At 36.6% G+C, this 21,690-nt stretch overlaps 3 protein-coding genes across 4 annotated transcripts; 1 reads left to right on the forward strand and 2 right to left on the reverse strand.

The window, feature by feature from the left end:
• Window positions 1-515: 515 nt before the first annotated feature.
• On the reverse strand, window positions 516-8,405 carry LOC111329415 (RNA polymerase II subunit A C-terminal domain phosphatase SSU72-like). Its single transcript, XM_022934122.2, has 5 exons — window positions 8,167-8,405; window positions 7,882-8,025; window positions 2,107-2,246; window positions 1,530-1,648; window positions 516-891 (listed from the first exon to the last, which is right to left on the reverse strand). The coding sequence occupies exons 1-5, from the start codon at window positions 8,262-8,264 to the stop codon at window positions 790-792; spliced, it is 603 nt and encodes a 200-aa protein (XP_022789857.2). The 5' UTR covers window positions 8,265-8,405; the 3' UTR covers window positions 516-789.
• Window positions 8,406-8,450: 45 nt separating this feature from the next.
• LOC111329416 (N-alpha-acetyltransferase 38, NatC auxiliary subunit) lies at window positions 8,451-11,030 on the forward strand. Of its 2 annotated transcripts, XM_022934123.2 has the most exons (4): window positions 8,471-8,573; window positions 8,654-8,695; window positions 10,142-10,325; window positions 10,801-11,030. In XM_022934123.2, exons 1-4 carry the CDS (start codon window positions 8,541-8,543, stop codon window positions 10,881-10,883), a joined length of 342 nt encoding a protein of 113 aa, XP_022789858.1. In that variant the 5' UTR covers window positions 8,471-8,540; the 3' UTR covers window positions 10,884-11,030. The 2 variants fall into 2 exon arrangements, with proteins under 2 accessions (XP_088585805.1, XP_022789858.1); XM_088729679.1 differs by lacking the exon at window positions 8,654-8,695 and having other exon boundaries at window positions 8,451-8,573.
• Window positions 11,031-12,081: 1,051 nt separating this feature from the next.
• LOC111329414 (lipoma-preferred partner) lies at window positions 12,082-18,937 on the reverse strand. The gene is made up of 8 exons (XM_022934121.2): window positions 18,594-18,937; window positions 16,288-16,389; window positions 15,406-15,473; window positions 14,883-14,930; window positions 14,131-14,261; window positions 13,485-13,536; window positions 12,630-12,698; window positions 12,082-12,376 (listed from the first exon to the last, which is right to left on the reverse strand). Exons 1-8 carry the CDS (start codon window positions 18,826-18,828, stop codon window positions 12,221-12,223), a joined length of 861 nt encoding a protein of 286 aa, XP_022789856.1. The 5' UTR covers window positions 18,829-18,937; the 3' UTR covers window positions 12,082-12,220.
• Window positions 18,938-21,690: the final 2,753 nt, after the last annotated feature.

Genomic DNA, 21,690 nt, shown 5'->3' on the forward strand with positions numbered 1-21,690 from the left:
TGATATTACTGATAGTTTCCAGAAGTGCAGCAAAAAAAAAAAAATACTAATTATTACTTCAAACAACTTCTGCATTCCAATTTCTTTGACCCTTGAAGAGAGGCTCATTACTCTAAACTGTTGTTAACTATTTGTATACATACATTTTTTTCACAATATCTGGATTACATTCAGGATTGCAATTGAGTTTAATGAGTACACAATCCATGATAAAAATATCAAAATTAATTGTCGACTTTTTTTGTATTGTCTGTGTTAAACTAATAATCAGTTTGTGGTTTCACATTGAAAATACACATGGTCAAAAATACCTGATTCCAGTTCAAAAAGGCATGGGGTTGCATAAATAGCATAATTTTATAAATTAATCTACGATGCTTGCTTTCTCTGTGACCGAAAATACCCCCTAAAAGTATAGTACAAACAATTGCATTTTTCACATAAGCAGGGCATGCAAAGATGAAACGGATGAATTAAAAAAAATCCTTGTCTGCTGCAACCAACTAACTTGTAAAGTTCTTTGCAAGCACATTTAAACACTGTATTGCATTGCTTATGAAACTTGATCTGTTTGGTCGACACTTCTTTCACCGGCCTTCCACTCAATATATATCTCTGCTTCTTAATTCATCAAAGTTAAATTACAACCTTCTGGAGAGCTAGCTTGGAAGCAAACCATTATGCAAGTCTATAGCTCCACAATGACATGACTCAATTGATTACAAATTGTTTAAAGCTATTTACACTTACATTATAGAATACAATATCATTGTTTGTACAAATACTTATCTAATAGAAAGCTACTGTGTGAAGCAAAGTTCTTTTCCATTTCTTCTCTAGTTTAGGGATAGCCTCATCAATTTCATTTTCTAAATCATCTAAGCCTTCGATCTAAATGAAAAAAATAAAATAAAAACAACTCTTATTAGCAGTAGAGTAGAAAAACCTGAAACATAAAAATGCATACTCTCAAGAGAGTGGCAAACGGCTATAGCTGACCCCTGATTAAGCCCAAAATTGGTATGTGATTCAGGAATTTTACACAAAGGCAAGGTAAGGAGAGACTTAAAGTTTTCACCATTAAAGTTGTAATGTGTGAAATACGTTTTACAGCACACATGAAGTACGGATTTTTCTCAAACTCCTGAGTGAAACAAGCTCCTGCCTTTGCTACTTTCTCTTTTAAGATAGTTATCTTCCAAACTTAGTGGCATAAGTCAAGGGTATCAATATATTAAAATATGCATTAACATTAAATAAAAACATCACAAAAAATCCTATAAAAATGTAACATAAGTTCTAGTTATTGGAGGCATTGAAATATAACCACTCCTACAACAGAATAATGTTACATAAACTACAGCTTTCTTCACCAAAAACAGTCTGCAAAGAGGCAAATATTTAGAGGGAGCACGATTTGTTTCACAGAACCTTCCTAATGGCAGTGGGTATTATAGTATCTTTTGTGTTTCGCCCCTACATCTACAGGAACTGTACAGTTGCACCATTTCCACATTTTCAATACTTACAGCTTGGCACATTTCACATATTAGGAATGCTCCCAGTGTAGCTTCTTCGTGGTTATCCTGAATATCAAGGTTTATTACATGGACTGGCGAGTAGCTTTGAGCACCACGTGATTCAAGATCTAAAAGAAATAGGTTTAAGTCAAAATACCACATACAGTCAGAGCTTGGACATTGTACATACCCAACTTTGGGTTGACATGTTTAAAGCTTCTTCATCTTATTATTAACTTACCAAGTGACATTGAGCGAACTGTTATAATTGTTAACATTAACGATATCAGTAAATTATGCAGTGTTAGCCTTTCATCAGTCTAAGCTTGTTTAGACAAATACTTTCACTTGCATGAGGCATACCATCCAACTTGTTGCAAAATTTTTACCAAAAGCACAAAAAACAAAACCCAAAATTTAACAAAACACACAGTTCAAATTTTCCCTCTGTGCATGCAACTCTAAGACAGTACAGATGCCACTTCCTATAATTTCCTCACCACAGCTCATACACATGTAGTTAAGTACAGAGATTCACTGGCCACTCACAATCAGTCTATCATGCAGTGGGTAAAAGAATACTTACACTCAATAACTTGATCGTACACCCTCTCTTCCACTGTAACCACAAGGTCAAATTCTTCTTCAGTTTCTTGGAATCTTTCAGGATGGGCTTTTATTCTCCTGTTTCTATCCAGCATGTGAAGAATTCCATTTTGCTTGTAGCTAATTGGCTGAGTTAAGGAATGTTTCCCATTTTTGTAAATTATGATAGTTTACATACAACAAATGTTACCCATTTAGTAATTGCCTTAAGAAAATTGGATATGAAACTGAGAGCAACAAAACCCATTTCTTCTGATCACCTGAAGAATTAGTTGGGGCACTAGATATTACATAACCATAAAGGTACGGTATACAGCTGATAAATTTTATAATGTAAGTCAAGGTTGGTCCATATAAGAACAGAACATGACCACATAGTAATATAGGTCATCATGAAGAAGTTTGGGAAAGGAGCATTGACTTCTGTGGACAATGGTGACATTTTGGCTTTAATGTATATTTCATCCTACAGGGGCAGATCCTCTACTTTTCTTAGGAGGGGGTGTGCCACTAAGGAGTGATGCGGAATACTTGTTATTCTAGAAAACCACAGGTTTTCTTAATCACTAGGGGGTGAACACCCCTCCCCTAGATCCACCCCAGCCATGGGGTCTCAAGTTATCCTCTTCACCAGAACCCTCCAGTTCCTTCACCTAAACTAGGCCATTACCTTGATTTTAAGTTTAAAGAATGTGCAAATCAGCCAAACAGATGGAGAATCGCAACTGAAATATAATCAGTCATCAGATGAACATTTTAAAATGTGTAATCAGTAACTCTGGACGAGGCTCGCTCGAATAACATTCATCATAAAAAAAAACTATAGCTAAGGTTCCTTTGTTTTAATCGGTTTACAGGCCACAGATATAAGCACAGACAACATGGACCTCTTTTTGCAGAATAAAGTTTGCATTCTTTGGCAATGTTTGCAGCTCAGACTAAGATTGTTCAGCTGTGCAAATAAAACAAATGAACATGTTTTCTAAACGGTGATGGCTAACTTGGCACAATGTACTGCAATAGCTACCCTACAAGTTCCAACAAACCATGGGTGGTGGTAACAGGAGAAAAAGCTTCGCGGGAATTTAGCTGAAAATTTGGCTCTATATTGTGAGAATGTTGTAGTTTACAAGAACACCAGTGTCATTCTGGTCCATCTAGCAAGCATGAACACATCATTTTTTTTTTGGGGGGGGGGGGGGGGTCAACTGTAATTTTCCAAAGTTGAAATGGAGTAAACTTGGATGTTTGGTGTCAGTTCATTCTTGTAGGCTGTGTGGGTTTATTCACAATACTCCTTGTTCATCGACTCCTCACCACTTCCTTACAGGAAATGTTTTGGCCATTCTCAGACCCACCAAGCAGTGTATTTCAACCAGTACATTCTTGACTTGTTACTTACTCAGGAAAGATTTTCTTCACCCAAAAACTTTGAAATGATCGGGGCAGATGTATCCTTGCTGTACCCCCAACTAGAATATCACATCTAGCAAGTTAATTCACATAAAAACTTGCCATCCAGTTCTCCTTTCTATCCACATTTTTCAACCCAGAGCAATGAAAAGTCTACACTGTCTTTGAACCTCTACTGTTCCCTTGACTGTAAATCTCAACTTGCCATATTCCTTTATACCAACAATGTGTGCTCATATAAGCAATCTTGCCACAACTCTGCTGAGGAACATCCTCATTGGAACACTCCTAAGAAACTCAAATTACAATCCACCTATAAATGTTATTCATGAAAATTTACACCTCAGCTGCATTTTCTCTATAGTACAGTGAGAAAGACACCTAACCTACTTCACAGCAAAGATGAGCTACATACTCAGTGAATGACTATCAAATAAACTCAAACTAAGTGACATCCTGATAATTTATCACTGTCAAATGTTGCCAGACTGTCTAGTTCTATTGTAATCATAGGCAGTCAACACTCCCAGAAATTGGTGATTATAGATTTAGATACCGGAATGCCATTCGATTGAATGAGATCAAAAGTATGCAACAACTGTTGAAAAATTGTGCTTAACTGCACCAATTACAATTTGATCGACGTTCCAAAACAACCCTTGAAAGAGCACCTCTCTTAATAAAGCCCTTCTTTTGGACAACATCTACAGTTGGTCAGCTTAGATTCAAGGTATTCTTAATGATTACAATGTTCTTTGAACAGAGAAAATTTCATTTATGCCAACTGTAGTGTAGAGTTGTTTCCGTACTTCGTGAGTTGACTGGTCTTAGAAACACAAACTTGCTCAACCAATTAGATTCAAAACTATAACCAATTGCAACTTGGTCATATATTTTCCTGCACCACTGACAACTTTTATTTACTTCTGAGTCCTCATTGATTCCTTTAGATTTAGTTTTTGACTCTCATTTGAAAAGCTTTCTGACTTTTTGCTAGACTAATAACTTCAACAATCTTGGTCAAGACATTATCACAAAAAAAAATTAACTCCTAAACTTAATCCTGCTATGCTTCATTTCACAGGGAGAAAGTTAATTTTATCATTTACATCTATATCCCACTAAATTCACTTGAGGTCTGTGTATGGCAATATTTAGGCTTGTCATATTTACCAAAGACAAACTGAATATGCTATGGTTCTTTGACCATACCACAAAAAGTAAAAAAAAAAAAAATTTGTTTGGACTACTACTTACAGGTTGTCATTTGTAACACCAACAGTAATATTTACGATTTTTTCTTTACTTTCTGCAAATCAAGAATGGGTACCGAAGTGAACAAGTACTTCATTATTATAACCATGTTGCATTGCTGGGAAACCATCAGTCCAAAAACACCAATAATTCCTCTTTCTTAAATGCAATCTTCCAAAAATGATTTAGACACCAAGTCCTACTCAAAGATAAAATCCATCAGAAAAGAGCATGGTTATAGAGAAAAAAGCCCAAAACAGAATCTCATCATAGAAGGCTTAACCAAACTTGAGATGTTCAGACTCAATCAGTATTGACACACTGGAAACTACTATCACAATGCATGGTTGCCTTCATGAATAAGTCCTTTTCTAATCAGGCCTCTCAATCTAACATAGCGGCTGTCTCTTTGATGCTTTGCATGCAAACTTGAGACACAATAATGCAGTGCCATAGAAATAACCAGAAAATTAATATTAATCATATTCATGATAGCTTGGAAGTGTAGGCCTTTAAAGAAGTTATTTCTCAATTTGGAATATAATTCTCCACGAGTGCTACAGGTATGCACTTTATCTTTGCTATGCCTTGTACGCAAGATACCAACCTAGCATCTCATAATTTATATCCAACTTAGTGAGGCCTGTTCTCAATTAGCACGGTTCAGTAAAGGATTGCATAGTAATCTGTTGGAATAATCCAGTTACTTTGAACACCTTAAAACTAGATTTACCATACCAGATTGATAGTATCAGCTTTCTATAAAATTCTCACCACACTAATCACAAGTTCAACTCTAAGCAAGGCAGACCTACATGAATTAGATCACAACTGTTTGTAACTTGGAGGTTTCCCTCCCGTCTTTTCATAGGCAACCTTAGGATGTAACAATTTGGAACAATCACTGAATTCTGGTGGAAATGTAAGTTACACATTGCTATGTTGCAAGACATTCGTTGAGGGGTAAAAAACGTTCTGACATAATGTTCAAATTGTAGCCCTGTTTTGATGCTTATTTTAGAAAGGAAAGTAAACTTGTATCAAGCAGGTTTATCTACCCTGGTAAAATAAACACTAAAGCACCTGAATATATAACTCAAACAGCAAAGAGTTTCTGCCAAGTCCTTTCTGCTCATGCCAACAATACCATTGCACCGAGGTTCCTTTATTCATTTTGAGTTCTCATCATTTTTATGGTCCAGAAAGCTATTAGGTAGCAACCTGACTACTAGATTAACCTTCTGTTGCCGCTGTTCTAAATATTACCTAAGCCAATCTGCACTTGTAGTCTATTCAAGAGAATTTACAAGCCTCATGAGACTAAAAATAGCATTTGTCACTTTAGTGAGCCAGCAAAAATTGTTCACTTCTCATGCTGGAGATCTGAATGATGTATGCATATTAGGATAATTCCCAAGGAAAGGCTTCTCTTGGAAAAGTCAATCACCATAATTTAAGGGTGTTCATCAATACTTTCAAGCTTCTTTCAGTCAGTGGAACTTTCTCTTGCAACTTGAGGCAAAAGGATGCCTAGAGGTATGATACATGACAGTTGGGGGTATTGTATTCTATCGGCTGTCTTCTTCAAATCTTCTGCATTTATAATGCTGCACTCATTCGTGTCGGTTCATTGCCAATTTCAGGTATCACTGGCCTTAAGTAAACCATCTCATCAGCAAGGGTCAGCACTGAGCTCAGTAGGTTCATCTCACATGTTGACCATCACAACTGTAGGGAGGGTAGTTTACATCTTTATGGTCAATTTTGTAATTCTCTTGACAACCTCTCTCAGAATATGATTGCCAGGATCTGCCTCAAAGATGGTCAGGATTTAAGTCATGTTTAAGTTTTGGTCACGAGCCAAAATTAAATATCAGATGTGGTGCATGATCACAGTAGTAACTCTTTCACACACAAAGCCATTTTGGGTGGAAAAGTCTATGCAGCTTTCTAAGCACTTGGCAATAAACATTTCAAATACATCCAAGAATACTTCTCTCTTCCTGAGAAAATAACTAGAAGAGGCACTTGCATTCCACCATTCAGTGGCAAGAGGCAGTCAGAGGAATCAAACTGATGCAGATTTATCTTAATTGAGACTTGTTGATGCAAATGCCAGAATTAACAACTTAAGATTCCATTTTTGGAAAAACTTTAATTCTCCGAAAATTTCTTACTCTCTATCCTAGAAGATCACTATCCTATCAGGTGATCAGTTGTCTGTTTAAGAATGGTCTTGCTCAGGACCATGCAGGTTATTTTCAAAATCTAATGCAAGGGCAACATTCCTGCACCAACAAAGGGGATGTTTGAGTTGGCTTGTCAAGCTTATAGTTCTAAATGTTAGTGGATTTGTACTTGCTTTCTAAGCCAGGACAAAAAAAAAATTATATAAAAGGATAAAGGGAGTAGCAGATTCATGATTCGATAGGTTATTTCACTAGTAACACAGTGATTCATACTGATACATTTATTAATGCAAGTGCTTTGTCAAAGCATAATTTCACACAAAAATGTGTCTCAGGAAACAGGATTTTACCTTTGCCACAATCTGGTCCATTTCTTCTTTCATCTCTGTCAACCTTTGTTGTTGTCCGCCTCAATTACGCAAAGCACTGTGCCTCTCTTACTAACATTAAAATTTAACTATTTTTCACGTAAAGAATGGTGACTTCATCTCACACTTGTCACACAGGCTTTTCGTTACAAATACTGAGACATTCTGGTCAACCTTCTCATAAGCTGCAAAGAAATGATATTGAAATTCCCGATGCCAACCAACGCTTCTACGTCATTTGATATTTGGCAACCCAACTTACTTACGTTCGAACATGCTAGTGCCGCCTGTTAACCTAAAAGGCAAGATCTAAACAAAGCTATCTTTGTCGTCGGTAAGGTGAAGATTTCCCTGTACTTTCCATTTCCTGTATACTAAAAATAGGAAATGACACAACCAAAGGGGGGAATTAGCGACATTACGTGATGGAATGCAAGTAGAATCTGAGCAAATTTCCATTACCAGATTACCGCCTTTGTTTGCTACTCTTGAATAGCAACAACGCTTAAACTTCGAAAATCGACTGGATACAGTTGAGGGTCTTTTTTCAGTAAATCTCGGTACATTTCATCGTAGGTTGTATCAAATGAATAAATGTTTGGTCGATCCGGTGCTGGACCAGGCAACTTCACTTGAACTCCTGAACCAAACGACTTCACATTGAAACCGCGCTTGCTGAAAACAAAAGAAACGAAAAACACATTCCTAACGCATTTCCTCCTTAAGAAAGGCACCGAACAATGTCACCCTTTAGCTTAACAAACAACTACATAGCAGCATCTCTTTAGAAACTTTTCTGGACGTGAAACGCTTTACCTTAAGAAGTTATGAGCTTCCATACTGCGGTTTTGGTTACTGGAGCAAACAACGGCGATTCTTAACTTTAGAACCATATTTGACAGGTTCAGAGGCATTAAGTTTTAAATAAAAGGCAAAACAGGAAAACTTAGGATAACTAAGAACAAATTGATGGTATTATCCAAGCGAAAAAACCTTTCGAAGACTACGATGGAAACAGATTTTTCCTACAAGAACTATATCACAACTCTTCAAAATGGACTCCTCTGAAAAAATACGACGCAATAGGTTTTACGTCACAATAGATGATTGGTCGATTAAAACATCCGGGCAACCGCCCTTAAACATACGGGAGGCCTCTTACTTAGTCCTCACCAGCCATAGAAGAAAACATGGCGGACGGAGTGGAAGAGGCGACAGATGTGGTAATGTTTCTGGATAATTTTTCCAGCTACGATATTTTTGCATTTGTATAATATTTTCTTTAATTTGGTACAATATGCAGCTTCTTGATGAAAAAGAAGAATCAAGCCCATTAACTTATGAGGTATGTTTTCCAGACACTGGGTCTAAGTCGTAGAGAGGACAAACTCATGATCAGTGACAAACTTTGCTTTACTTCTTTCTTTTTTGATCGATACAGAGCACTTCTTTTGAATATTATAAGTTTTAGATACATCTGATTTATGATTTAATTGCAAGTTAGCTCATTGAACTAATTAACAAGAGAATTATCATAAACAAATCCTTCAAAGTTCACTCTGCTATACATCAGGCCATGTTTAAAGTTTAAATCTTCGGTATTTCAAGATGCGATTTTGACAGTTTTAAATAAAAGCATTGAAAATATCAGGAAACAAAAGGGAACGAATTGTCTTTTGAACGAAGACCCATGCTCCCATTCACTAGTGTTAGATTTCAAAATATCAGGCCTGTGCCCGTAGTGCACTTATCAATTGAAACCCCGACTCCCCCCACCCCGGGCCAAGGTGTGGATTTGATTTGACATCATTACAAATCTTAAGAAACCCCCACCCTACTGGGGGCATATTGACTGGTAAAACCCCCAGCTTGGTGGGGAAATGAATGTTGTTCCCTGACTGACTATATCCATTAAGTTCAAATTTTCTACTTCTTTAGCGTACAAATTTAGCTAAAGTAAAAGCCAAATATGATAAACTGCTGTATATCCAACTCTATCTTCACCTTTTATTTTATATCGTGTAAGAACCCTGTGTAGCAAGACAAAATGTGGGAAATTGATGTTATATTAAAATAGACAGCATAAAATAGTTACTAGGAGCTATACTTTAGATTTTGGACCCTAAAGAATGAGGAAATGTAGCACTTAAGAAACCACGTGGTTTTGATAAACTCTAGAAGTGGAAGAGCATGTATCTGCATTATGTGAGAAGCTTTGATTAAAAAACAATAACATTTTCCAGCCAATGAACCATGAAAGCTCAAGGCAAAATCCCAAAGGATTAATCTAAATGTTGAAATAAAAGGAAAAATAATCATGAAACTTACCTTTCAAATCCGGAATGCCTAAACAAAACTGCAAAGCGCAGCTCATCAAAATCCAGCAAGCCACTCCAGTGACCCCCGACCTCGATGAATGTGTAAAGCAAATCTGGAGAAAATAATTGATCCCCCACCCTCATGGGTGAACTGTGCCTTGAAATACCATAAAAAACCCCCACATTCTCCCACCTTGGCCCAGGGTGGAGGGGGGGGTCGGGATTTCAATTGAGAAGTGCATAAAGATACCAGGACTTTTGATAATCTGGCCCCTAGTCCAGAAATCGAACCAAGGCCACAGCAGAGGGAGACGAGGGTTTTAACCACCTTAGGGCCATTCCTGCTTCCCTGACAGGGACGAAGGACAAAACACAGTAGATAGTTTATCTTTTTTTAGTATACCAAAAAATTTTTCATGAGGTTTGGCACATGACAATCTCATCATAATATTTTGCTGTTTCTCTTTAATAAGGAGACAGAGTTTAATGGTGACAACCCAGAAAAAAGTGAAAAAAGGAAACTTTTAGAGTCATGGCTTAACAAAATCATGAGAATAAAGATCTCTGATGGAAGGACATTAATTGGTTCCTTCCTATGCACCGATCAAGACAGGAATATCATTTTAGGATCATGTCAGGAGTTTGTTGGTTCCTCAGGTACTGAAACTTACCGTTAATGTATAGGTTAACTGACTCACTATACATGGTGCTCATCTCTGGTTTCCTGTACATAAAATGATTGGTGTTATACCCACATTTCCTGAATGGGCTGTCAGTCACTCACAGATAACCTTCCCTTCCACGTAGCATTTTGTCAAGTTTTTCTTTGTGATCATTTGTCTTCCTGAAAGGAATAGTGTAAAAGTAAATTGTCCTCCCTTGGGTAGACATGACTTTCGTATGGGAAAGCATCAGCCAGAGAGTAAGTTTAGACATTAGCTTATTCAGAAAGTCATTCCATTCATTTTACACAGTCTTAATTCCTGCCACACTGTACCAACTGTTGGTATGACAAACCAAAAGCTACTAATTAAAAGGATAGTTTAGTTTTATAAACTGAGTTGATAATGTAAAGCCACTTTGTCTCCTTATATCATCATCTTAGCTACTTTGTTTGAAAATTTTTATGCAGATGAGAAAGAAGAGCCACGGATTCTTGGTTTAGCCATGGTACCAGGAAAACACATTGTTTGTATTGAAGTTGATGTGGAGTGATGTTGATGCACATGTAGTTATGAAGCAATCAGAAACACAGTGTTACAGAAAATATGATATCTGTGGAGTGCACACACTTTTCAATGCAATTGTGGAATCACACTCTTGTGGAAAGCTATAATTTACACCATCCAAGGTGGTAGGAAGTGAATATTTCTAGTTGACTGAACCAAGGAAACCATTCTGAAGCTGGAAGCTATTCAAGTGGAATGACTAGTGAGACATTTTGTTGACAGTACAATCAATCAAACGAATAGTTTTCTGGTGTCTTGTGACCTTAGGATTTTCGCAAACTTCTGCAATTTGCAACAAACAATGTTCCAATAAGATGCTTCACCCTCTAATTTGCTTTTTCTGAAATAACCAAACTTGTTGTATGATCATCTGTTGGTTCTCTCACTTCCAAGATCTACATATCAATTCTCTCCACTATCTGCTATACATGTCTTTAAGAATGGGTACTGAGAATGGCTTAATATTCCTTTTCTGTCTGCTTGATACTTCAGTGATATTGTTTGAATAACATAGCATGCCACATATACCTCCAAAAAAACACTAAATCACAAAAAAAAATTGTTTCATGTTCTATAAAAACCTGTTTCTCTGAACAACAGTCATCTATGACATTACAACCTTCTGATAATTTCTGAACAATTTTTTTATTCCTCACTATTTTTGTACCCTGCCATCCCATGTCAAGCCATAAACTCTCATCTGATGATAATTATAAGTGACAGATTTAAAATTATTTTACAGTGGAAGCTTACATATTTTCTGTTCAGGTGACAAAAAAAACAGGAAGGTTGTGTAATACTGCTGTAAAGTTGCATTAATCATAATAAACTTAATTAAATCTTCAGTGCTTTATTGCTTTGCAATAGGAACGAGAGGCTAGTTTCCTTCTTTAGGAACATAATTTGTGCCAATGTTTAGTCCCAACCAGTGGGACAGGTGATCACTTCATTAGCTCACATAGTGAGGAGGTTTACTCATAACTCATAAAAAGGAGAGTTCAATCCCTAAACAAGTGACTATAATTGCTTTATTTGTTACCTGAAACAAGACTTTTCCCTACAACCTTTTAGACAATGAATCACACATATACTTATTTATAAAAACAGTCTAAATGACAATTGACTTGGTGCTAATTTCAAGTCAGAAGAATGTTTGAAAAATGTTAACAAAAACTTCTCTGCAACCATGTTTCTTGTCACTAGACACAAGGAATTTCTGAAAACTATTCACAATTAACAATGAAGTAGAGACAGGTAATTGTCATAGTAACATAACTAATGATTTGTAAAGTCAGCTTCTACTTGTTGGTAACCACACAGATCTTATAGTTCAGTTGTTAAAGGCCTTGCTGGCCTATAATCTAGTTCAGCTGTCATCTTCTGAACACGGACTGCATTGCAGTCTTGACATAGAAGGTGATTGTCCAAAGGATAGCAGCCAGTGCCACCCTTTTCTGCTGATAATGGGGCATTGCAGTCCTGAAACAACCAAAAACAAGATGGTAACTGGTGTGAGAAAGTAACTAAATATGTTTTAAGGCAGGTTGCTAAATACGTCTGGCTAATTTTTTTCTGCTCAGACGTATGGCCTAAACATGATGTGCACTGTTCAAATTCTAAGAGAAAGTTTAAGGTATTTGAAGAGTTAATAAACACAAAATTGTGATTCTTCTAAAACATTGTTACTTGAGGTCTTAAATTTCATAAATAAGAGAGGTTTGGGATACCTTACCTCACAAACATAACACTTGACATGGAAGTCCTTATTCATTGAGACGATACGAACTGTTTCCTCTTGACCCTGAGTTAATATTGAACAACATTTTAAAATTTGTCATATTGGTTACATGCAACAAAGACAAAAAAAGTTGCATGATGGGACAGTGCACTTTTAGCCAGTCATGAAATTACACAGATGTCAAGTCACAAGTAACAAGAACTCCAGCAGTAATATCATTTTGACCAAAAGTTGTAAAAACCAGCTTCTGAGTATATACCCTCTTTTTTTGAAAATGAAAGAAAAACAAATACTATCCATATGAAATTTCCCAATAAGATTTCAATTTGTTTCACACAAGTAAATCATTGATGTGAAAAAAGGAACCATAATATTTTTCCCCTGGCTTTATTTTCATTACTGCTCATTGGTGTTCATTTCTGCAATAATCACTCTCATCTTCATTCATTATTCTGTAATTCAAATATATATAATATTCCTTTATCCAATGTCTTTCATTCATCACTTCATGGGTTCATTACAAACCAACAAAATTACTTGCTTTCAGTTGGCTTGTTAGCTCAGTTGGCAGAGCACTGCACCGGCCGGTATCAGAAGTTACGGGTTTAACACCTGTACAGACCTGATTTTTTTTAAAAGCTTCATTTCCACTACTGCTTTCATAGTATTCATTACTGCAATGATCACCTATCATTTATTAATCCCCCAGTTCAAATATATGATAATCATATATTCACAGATGTTCAAGATTCTGAAGGTTATGCAGTAGGAAAACTCAAGACATTATTCAGGCTCAATATCAATGTTGTATTATGGCTATAATACAACACTGATGAGGAAATTATTCACCTCTTCAGGGATTATAAGTTGACTGCAAGCTGCACATCTTGGAGAGTACTTCCTGAAATAAGAAAGAACTAGACGTTTTGTCACTGAAACATAAGAGATCAAAATATATGAAACACTCCAAGAAATAGCAAATTGTCAGAAATTTAACTAGCCTGTCAAGCAGAAACTTTGATTGACTAGATTCATTTTATCTAATTATGTTCATCAAGTATACTGCACCTGGAGAAGGTATAAATATTTACTGATGAATATACTGCTAACCTATTTGTAGTAGAGGAAGAAATTTACCCTTCAAATCTATGGTAATATTTTGTGAAATTTTTCTAGCCCCAGTTGTTCAAAGAGAGGATAACACTGTCCACTGTCCTCTTTATCAGGTGAATAGTGTTATGATCTGCCCTTTGAACAACTCAGCCCTGGACTCTTAATTTTTCTATAATCTAAAAAAAAAAAGAAAAAGAAATTAATTAACCACAATCAGGCTGTTTTTCACACTGTTATCAAATTAACAAATATTCATCAGTGTTCACTTATAGCTCACAGATGATGTCAAAATATGGTACAAGCACAAAAGTGTCGCACAAGGAGCAGCAGAGTGTGTAACCATTCTTACATCAGTGTTACATCATATGTTCATAATACATACCTATAGTAGTCCTCAATGCAGTGGATTTTATTAAAGTTGTCCACGGTGAATTGTACTCCATCAAGTTTTTTTCCACAAAATTCACACACAAAACAGTCTGGATGAAAACACTTTCCAGTAGCTCGTAAAATCTGATTAAAGAATTTTAACATACATCTCAAGCACTTCTCTCCATAAACAAAATCTTACATCAAAATAAATCTGTAAGAAACAATCTAGGGGTGGAGTGGTTGGGGTTGTAATATTCTTTCTCCCTCCCCCTCTAACCTCCTCAATGATTGCTGGATTTGCATGCAGGTAGATTTTACCCAACATTACTGAAGCAGATCTAACAAAGTCATCCAGGTTAACCAGTGACACTCTTCCCCTGAGGCATGATGCCATGTTATGATTCTTCTTTTTTTTTTTTTTTTTATTTCATCAGCTATGAAGCATCTTAAGGAACATCAAACATTGTAAAGACATTTAACCCTTTACTCCTTCAAGTGATTAACATGTAACTTCTCCCTATAATATCCATACATTATCCAGCAAACAGGTAATGAGAATACTCAAACTTATCAGGTAGAAGTTGTTCTCCTGATCTAACACCAAATTCTCATAACTAATTTACAGGGAAATGTGAAGCAGCTAGAGGGGAGAATTAGAGGTAAGATCTTGGGAGTTTAAGGTTAATGGTAACCAGTAAGTCTGATCACATAAAAGACTATAAGTTCATGTTGTTGAAATGATACAACTTATGAGTTACTTACCCTTTCAGTGATACGGTTGTTACAAACCCAGCAGGTTTCTAGAGTATCCTGCAAGTTAACAGCTTAAGGTAAATTTTAAGTTTTAAATATCACAGATTTAATTTCTTGAATGTGCAATTAAATTGAGGAGTGTTGAAAACAACAACAAGCCAAGAAAATTGAAAGTTATTTTAGGTTTCCTAGAAGTCATCAGTAAAAACAGAAAGAAAGTTCAGCTGATGCTTATTGGGAACTACTTCTTAACATTTTCCATGATCTCTCAAATCACTTTTAAATATTTGATATTATTTTAGCTTCCATGTTGTTTCAGTTGGATACTTGGCAACATTACAAGGAAAAATTGAGTTTTGCAAGAAAGCTAAGTAAACACAAAGTCTCAGGTGAGGGTCCGATTTGCTGTCATAAACAATTGGCCAAAATTTTATAAACATTCTGTCCTTACATCTCTAGATGTAAAATATTTTATTTGTCTCTGTTTAAGCAACAAGTTATATTAGAAAATATTTCCCAGTGTAATACTCACTAGATAGTCTGCCTCACAAAACACCTCCTCTTCCACCTTGTAAAAGACCTGTCCAGTAAGCTGACATCCTAAGAAAACAGGTATGAACTATAGTCAGCTGAGTGACCGAGAAAAAAACAGGACTGAAATAACACAACTTTGAAGAAAAAAACCTGCATGACACGAATTCTAACCAAGATAAAACAGGATTGCTAATGGATGAAATTCCACCAGACCTGAGAATAAAAAAGGGCTGTGCACACACACAGCATGAGATTCAGGGGTCATTTACCTTCCTCTTTGGCAAAATTAATAAACACTGCCATTTTAAAGGCTTTCAAGAACCAGGCTCCTCAGTTGACCAAAAAAAACCTTTGGGAACCCTGAGATCCTTCTAAAACTGTGCCTGGAAAGACCTCTCTCTTGAGGAATGGAAACAAAGTAATCACTTATGCCTGATAAGGACAGGAGCCTCTGGGCAGCTAAGGATAGTCAAAAGGGACACAAATAAGAGCCTGGAAAATATGCTCTCTCCCCCAAGCTCCCTTGGTGCAAAAAAGATTTTGGTACTCTGCTAGGGAAGATTTCTGAAACTAGGTATCTACTTTAAGGGTCTGAAGCACGAAACTGTTTCCAGGACCTGTTTTTATCCAACAGCCTGAACCAACTTAAGATGTAGAGCATCTGTTAACAGGCATGCAGGACCACGTAGTCTTATCTTATCAATAACTAGAGCACCTCCAGGTCCTTTTTATCTTATCTGTTACAGAACAGAAAGGTTAGGCATTGTATACCAGTCAAAGTGTCTAATGCCAAATGCACATTAATCAGAACAGCTGGATGAACATCAAGATCAACTGAGTCACAGGAATACCAACCAATAGCTACTGAAAATTCACTCACCACATTTGACACAGAGGAAGCACTTGATGTGGAATAATTTGTCCATAGCAGTACAACCTGTCCCCTCTCCTGAGACTTTCTGCCCACACTTACTGCAGATTCCTATGAAAACCATAATCATAAAAAATTAATGACATTTTTTCTTATCAAGAATGATGTATCAATTTATTTTTCCTCTATCAAATTCAAATAAATGGCAAGTGTGTTCTGCCCCTGTAACTCCCAAGTTGTGATTTTAAATTCTCTCCTCTAGTTGCTAAACATTTCCATGTAACTGATTAGTTGCAAGAATTTGGTACTAGATGAAGATAACAACTTCTACCTAGTGAGTAGTTTGAATATCCTCATTACCTGTATGCTGGATAATGAATGCATATATCGGAAGAAGATACGTGTTAAACACTCTTCAGAATATTAAAGGATAACATATTCTAGATGGAGGCACACTGTGGACTTTGAAAACATTAAATCTTATGTCAGAGTTCTAACTATGTTCTTTCCAAGCCACTGTTAACAAAACACTGTTGAGTATTTATTGTTAAATATTCCAGTAAAACTTTTGATGTAATGTCTTACATATTCCTCTAATCTTTCAAACGTCAAAAAATTAAACTTAAGAACACTTTTTTCTGTTTTGCATGAGGTTCCCCTATACGCCTCTGTAAAACTCAGTCACCTAAAAATATTTGGCCTTTTCATGCATCATGAATAATATCCAAACCTTTTTCATGTTCACACGAAACTCTAGACAATCACACTGAATTACTATAATTTTACTTTTCTCATCTTGACCTGTCTTACATGACAAAAGATGATCTCATGTCTTATCTTAGTAGTTTGAGAGCCAGTTGTGGTCTGTTTTGTGACTTTTATTGATCCACACGAAGACCATCCCCTGTGAATACCTAACCCCATGTCGTTCGAGAACAATACAAACATTTTAAAAAGGAATAAAATAGCCACAAATTCACCTGGCAAAACAAAATGGTTCAATAATCTCATTTATTAAATTTAGCTCTTAATTCAAGGGTCACATTTAAATAAAACAAATCCGTTCATGTGGAAATGAAAAGATCTTACTATCTAAATAAAAAATTAAAATGACCATTCATCAGAAAAAAAAATCGCCCAATTATACTTCACATAAAAAGTATAGGACAACCTCTTGTATGGTTTCTCAAAATCAAAAAAAGCTGTGACACAATATATAAATAGGAAAGCCACTAGTGTCAGTTCTCTGATTAACCTCTGACCATCTGAAACGATCAGAGATGTTCAGGATGTTGTGATTTGAATTCAAAATTCAGCCTAATCTGGGGAAAATGGTAAATTTTCTGATCTTTTAGAGTTCATCTAGAGTTCATTAAGAAAACCAGCTTGTTCCCCTTATCACTTTACCTAAGTAACGCCATCCAAACGGATGTTGTGAACAATTAAGATAATTGACCTATCAAACAGACATACACTTTGCTGCAAATATGGACATTTTGAGTTATCTCTTTAAGGAGAACAGTTTGTAACTGAATGATGTAGCAGCTGCAAATGAGAAGCACACCGGAGCAATTCCAAACAGGACATTTCTATAAGTTCGTAAGCAGAACGACACCCAAGAAAGGAATGTGAAAGATTTTAACAATTTCAGTATTCTGCAAGGGTCAATTTATTATTCATACAGATTTTTTTTTAATTATACGCTAACACAGAAAAAGTAACAACAAAACAGCTTTCATTTTTTTAAAGGAAGAAGTCATTAACCGGTATGCATTTTTGAGCTTCGCTGTGTATGTTACTTTTAACCCTGAAATACGACTGACCAGCACAAAAAATATCCTCTCCATTTTTTTGGCAAATTACGTGTCTGAGAAAAGTTCATCTGTTTAGTGTATATTAGGCCTTAATGAATTTGCGTGGATTAACATCAGTAAATGTCGACGTAATTTTTAAAGCTGGTTAAGTACTCTTGCATTAGTGAGACTGAAAATTAAATTGTAAGAAAAGAGCGATAGAAGGAATGACCCGCTGTAAGTAAAGTCAGTGTTACCAATTTTCTGACCCGTTGTGTGTTTTGACACAACACTCAAATCTAAAGTTAAACCACGTCTGTTCATTGCACAGGATTAATAAAACCTGACCATGTAAATCCAGTCGAGGAAAAAGCCTCGACGAATTAAGAATTATAAACAGATTTTCCCAAAACCCAAGCAATGCTTAGAGAGAACTGCAAAAGAAGCCCTAGCGAAAAACGCGATACTGAATACAATAACAATGGGTAAACATCAGCAATGTGGCACAGCTTAGTGCCTTACCGAAAAAATCTGGATCGCCTGTATTCTCCAAATTTTTCACAAGAAGATCAGTCAGTGCATCAAGTTCTTCTTCAGTGCTTTTCATTCCACCTGAAGACTGAAGCGATGGTGGTGGCGGTCTGGAATTCGCCTTCGTTAACCGTGTGGCTGTCATTCTGACAGGCTTCGGCGAAACAGGCGGTGGAATCTTTTTACCTGTTGCTGGGTCTAAGCGAACTGGAGTCCTGGAGGCCATTGTTATCAGCAAACACAAGGTCAGTCAACCGCTACGGTGTATTGTACTCTTAACAAAGTGAACTGTAGCTCAGCTTGTGGGTTTGCCTTGTTTGGAACGACTATATAATGTGACGGAATGAGAAGAATTCGGACGTAAAGAGGGTGGGGAGGGAGTCATATCCGAAAATTTAGGAGGGTACCAGGGTCAGGCTAGGTCTTTTCTAAAGATATAGTACCTAAAAATAGTTTGCATACCTTTATGATACAACTTTTTGCAATGTCTGGTTTCGCGAAAAATTAACAGTCGCCGTATTTAGCGAGGCACTATTTTCAGGATTTGACAGAAAAACTGTGTTGAAGCAATGAAGAAGACCCATATGTTTTGATTCATGGGATTACCGAACTTCGACAAAGTTCGAGGCGATGGTTTCTGTATTTTTTTATCCTTTAAAAGATGATCTTATGACGTATTAATAACTGTACATCCTGTAAGACCAAAAACGCTTACAGATAAGCTCTTCCTGTATGTTATTTGTGTGTAATTTGCATGGCAACGAAACTAACAACATGATCATTTTGACATTCCCAAATACAACACTTCAGGGATCTGAATGTCAAAGGTCATAATAAAGGTTCTACACATCAAATTTTGAGTGGCTAATTTTTATGTCATTCCTATTTAGAGAAATTTATTACCATTAGGGGATCTGTTCGGAAATTCTCAAAAATTAAATGCTTGCAGATTTCTCAAAATCAGTTATAAAAATAGACCAATCTTGCATGTTTTGGGCAAAAATTTCAAGTTTGTGTACGGAATTATGCGTAAAATTGTCCACGTTAACTTAAAATCCTGATAAGGGTAATGAAAATCTTATTTTTCCCAGCATTATCACCCCTGAATCAAATGTTAATGTCACGAGAATAAATGAAATGATTGCAAACTTGACAAGCTCTTGATTTTTAGAAAAGTTCTCCTTTTAAATACCTTACGAGATAAATGGAGAAAAATATCATCTTAGAGTGTGAGGGTTAAAACTGTGGAGGCAACAAAAGCAACAAAAATAACTTTCGAGAAAACACAGATGCATGCCGTTTATCAAGAAGTTGATCAAGTCTAATCAGTTCCCAAAGCCGCTACGATAATTCTGACTTATAAGTAAGGATTGTTTCTTGAAAATAACGGGGAATTCGAAACACAATGCTCAACCATGCCGAATAAGCCCCAAGTATTCCTGACTGATATCATTAACTGCTCTAATTATAAAAATCACAATATTTCTTAGACATTCCGTAAACTTCTGAATATCCCCCCAAAATATCCGGATACTCAGTGAAAGGCTTGGGACGGGTTCTTGTCATAATCACCTAGCCCAAGTAGCGAAAAGGCGCCAGTAGTATTTCCGCCAGACGACAAATTACCTTATATAGGGAATTTCTTTGAACCCACACTGATAATGAATCGGAAATCAGACCGAAGTATTAAATGCTTGTCATCGGCTTGCAATAGCGCTTTATACTAATGACGTCATGAGACTTTAGACCCCCCGCGTGACTCAGACAAACAAACTCCACTTCTTTGAGAGCTACAAGGGAAATGGCGAGTAGTTCGCTTATTCCCTTACAGTTCTGACCGACGAGGAAGGCTTTCCTGGCTCCAAATTTGAAAGAGAACCGGAAGAATACACTGTAGACAAGCTAAAACGGTGGTTAAAATGTAGGGGCTTAAAATTAAGCGGTAAACGAGAAGATCTTGTACAGACTGTGTGAGATGCGGGAATTGTCACACCCTTGATCCGGCAATCGATCATGGAAAATGGTTTGCTTCCAAAGTTCTTCAAGAAAATTCTGATGTATACAATGTAAAAAGGGGGTTGACAGGCCTACACGACTCCCCAGCGAGTGTTTAGAATAGCCGGTTCAAAGTTTGGCCCTCACGAGTATGTCTTTGAGCGATCGCCCTCTTTTCTAAGATACGAGCGGCGGATTTTTGTATATTGCGCTAAATACTGGTTGTGTTTCTATTAAATGCCAGTTCATGTAGTTTATGTAATTAATGTTCGTGCAGTTGTCATCGAATAATTTCTGTTTCTTTGACGCTGAATTTTCTCTTTCTTTCGGTGCTTTCCTCTTAGGAGCATGTGCTCAACTTACTTGCGCTGGTCTAAGATTTGCCTTCAGTGGATCGGGAAATTCGGCTGTTGGACCTTTTTCGCCGGGCCAGTGAAGAACACAAATATAACTTAAGTGTTTCTTGTTATATTTTCTCCGTAAAAAACTCACACGGACAAGCCACTAGCCAACGCTTGCACTTTGCCATGTCTCACGAAGGTTTTGGTAGGAATGAATACTTTCTTCCCCGATTCCTTTCTCTCTTTGAGTGATTTTGGCCATTTATCTGCATATCTTGAGTCTGTCTTACACACACCCCAACAACAGTATTTGGTACCAACCATACCGCTTCCTTTTAGAACGCCAAGTCATTTTTTGAGGAAATTTTCCGTCGTTTTGTTTTAATTTTACAGCTCTCGCTCATACATTTCATTAAGCTGGTCGCAATGTTTGTCTGAGTCTGTGAGGGGGGTCTCGTAGGTTATCACGTAGCAAAATCTATTTTTAGTAATAGTATAAAGCGCTATTGCTTCGGGTTTATTTCACACGAAAAAAAATGAACTTGATTGAGGTTCTGGTTTTTCTGTAACAGTAGATATTAATATTCCCTCACTTAAAACCCTCTTAAAACGTTTTTCAGTAAATTGGATTTATCACTCCTTTTTGCATGAGATCGAAGGGCGTTACAACCTCGTGGAATGGATAGAAAAAAAAATTATTCGGATATCCAGAATGCTTTGGTGACCGGACATGGACATCATTCTTGGATGAC

Source organism: Stylophora pistillata, chromosome 8, assembly GCF_964205215.1.
Source record: "Stylophora pistillata chromosome 8, jaStyPist1.2, whole genome shotgun sequence".
NCBI classification, from domain to species: Eukaryota; Metazoa; Cnidaria; class Anthozoa; order Scleractinia; family Pocilloporidae; genus Stylophora; species Stylophora pistillata.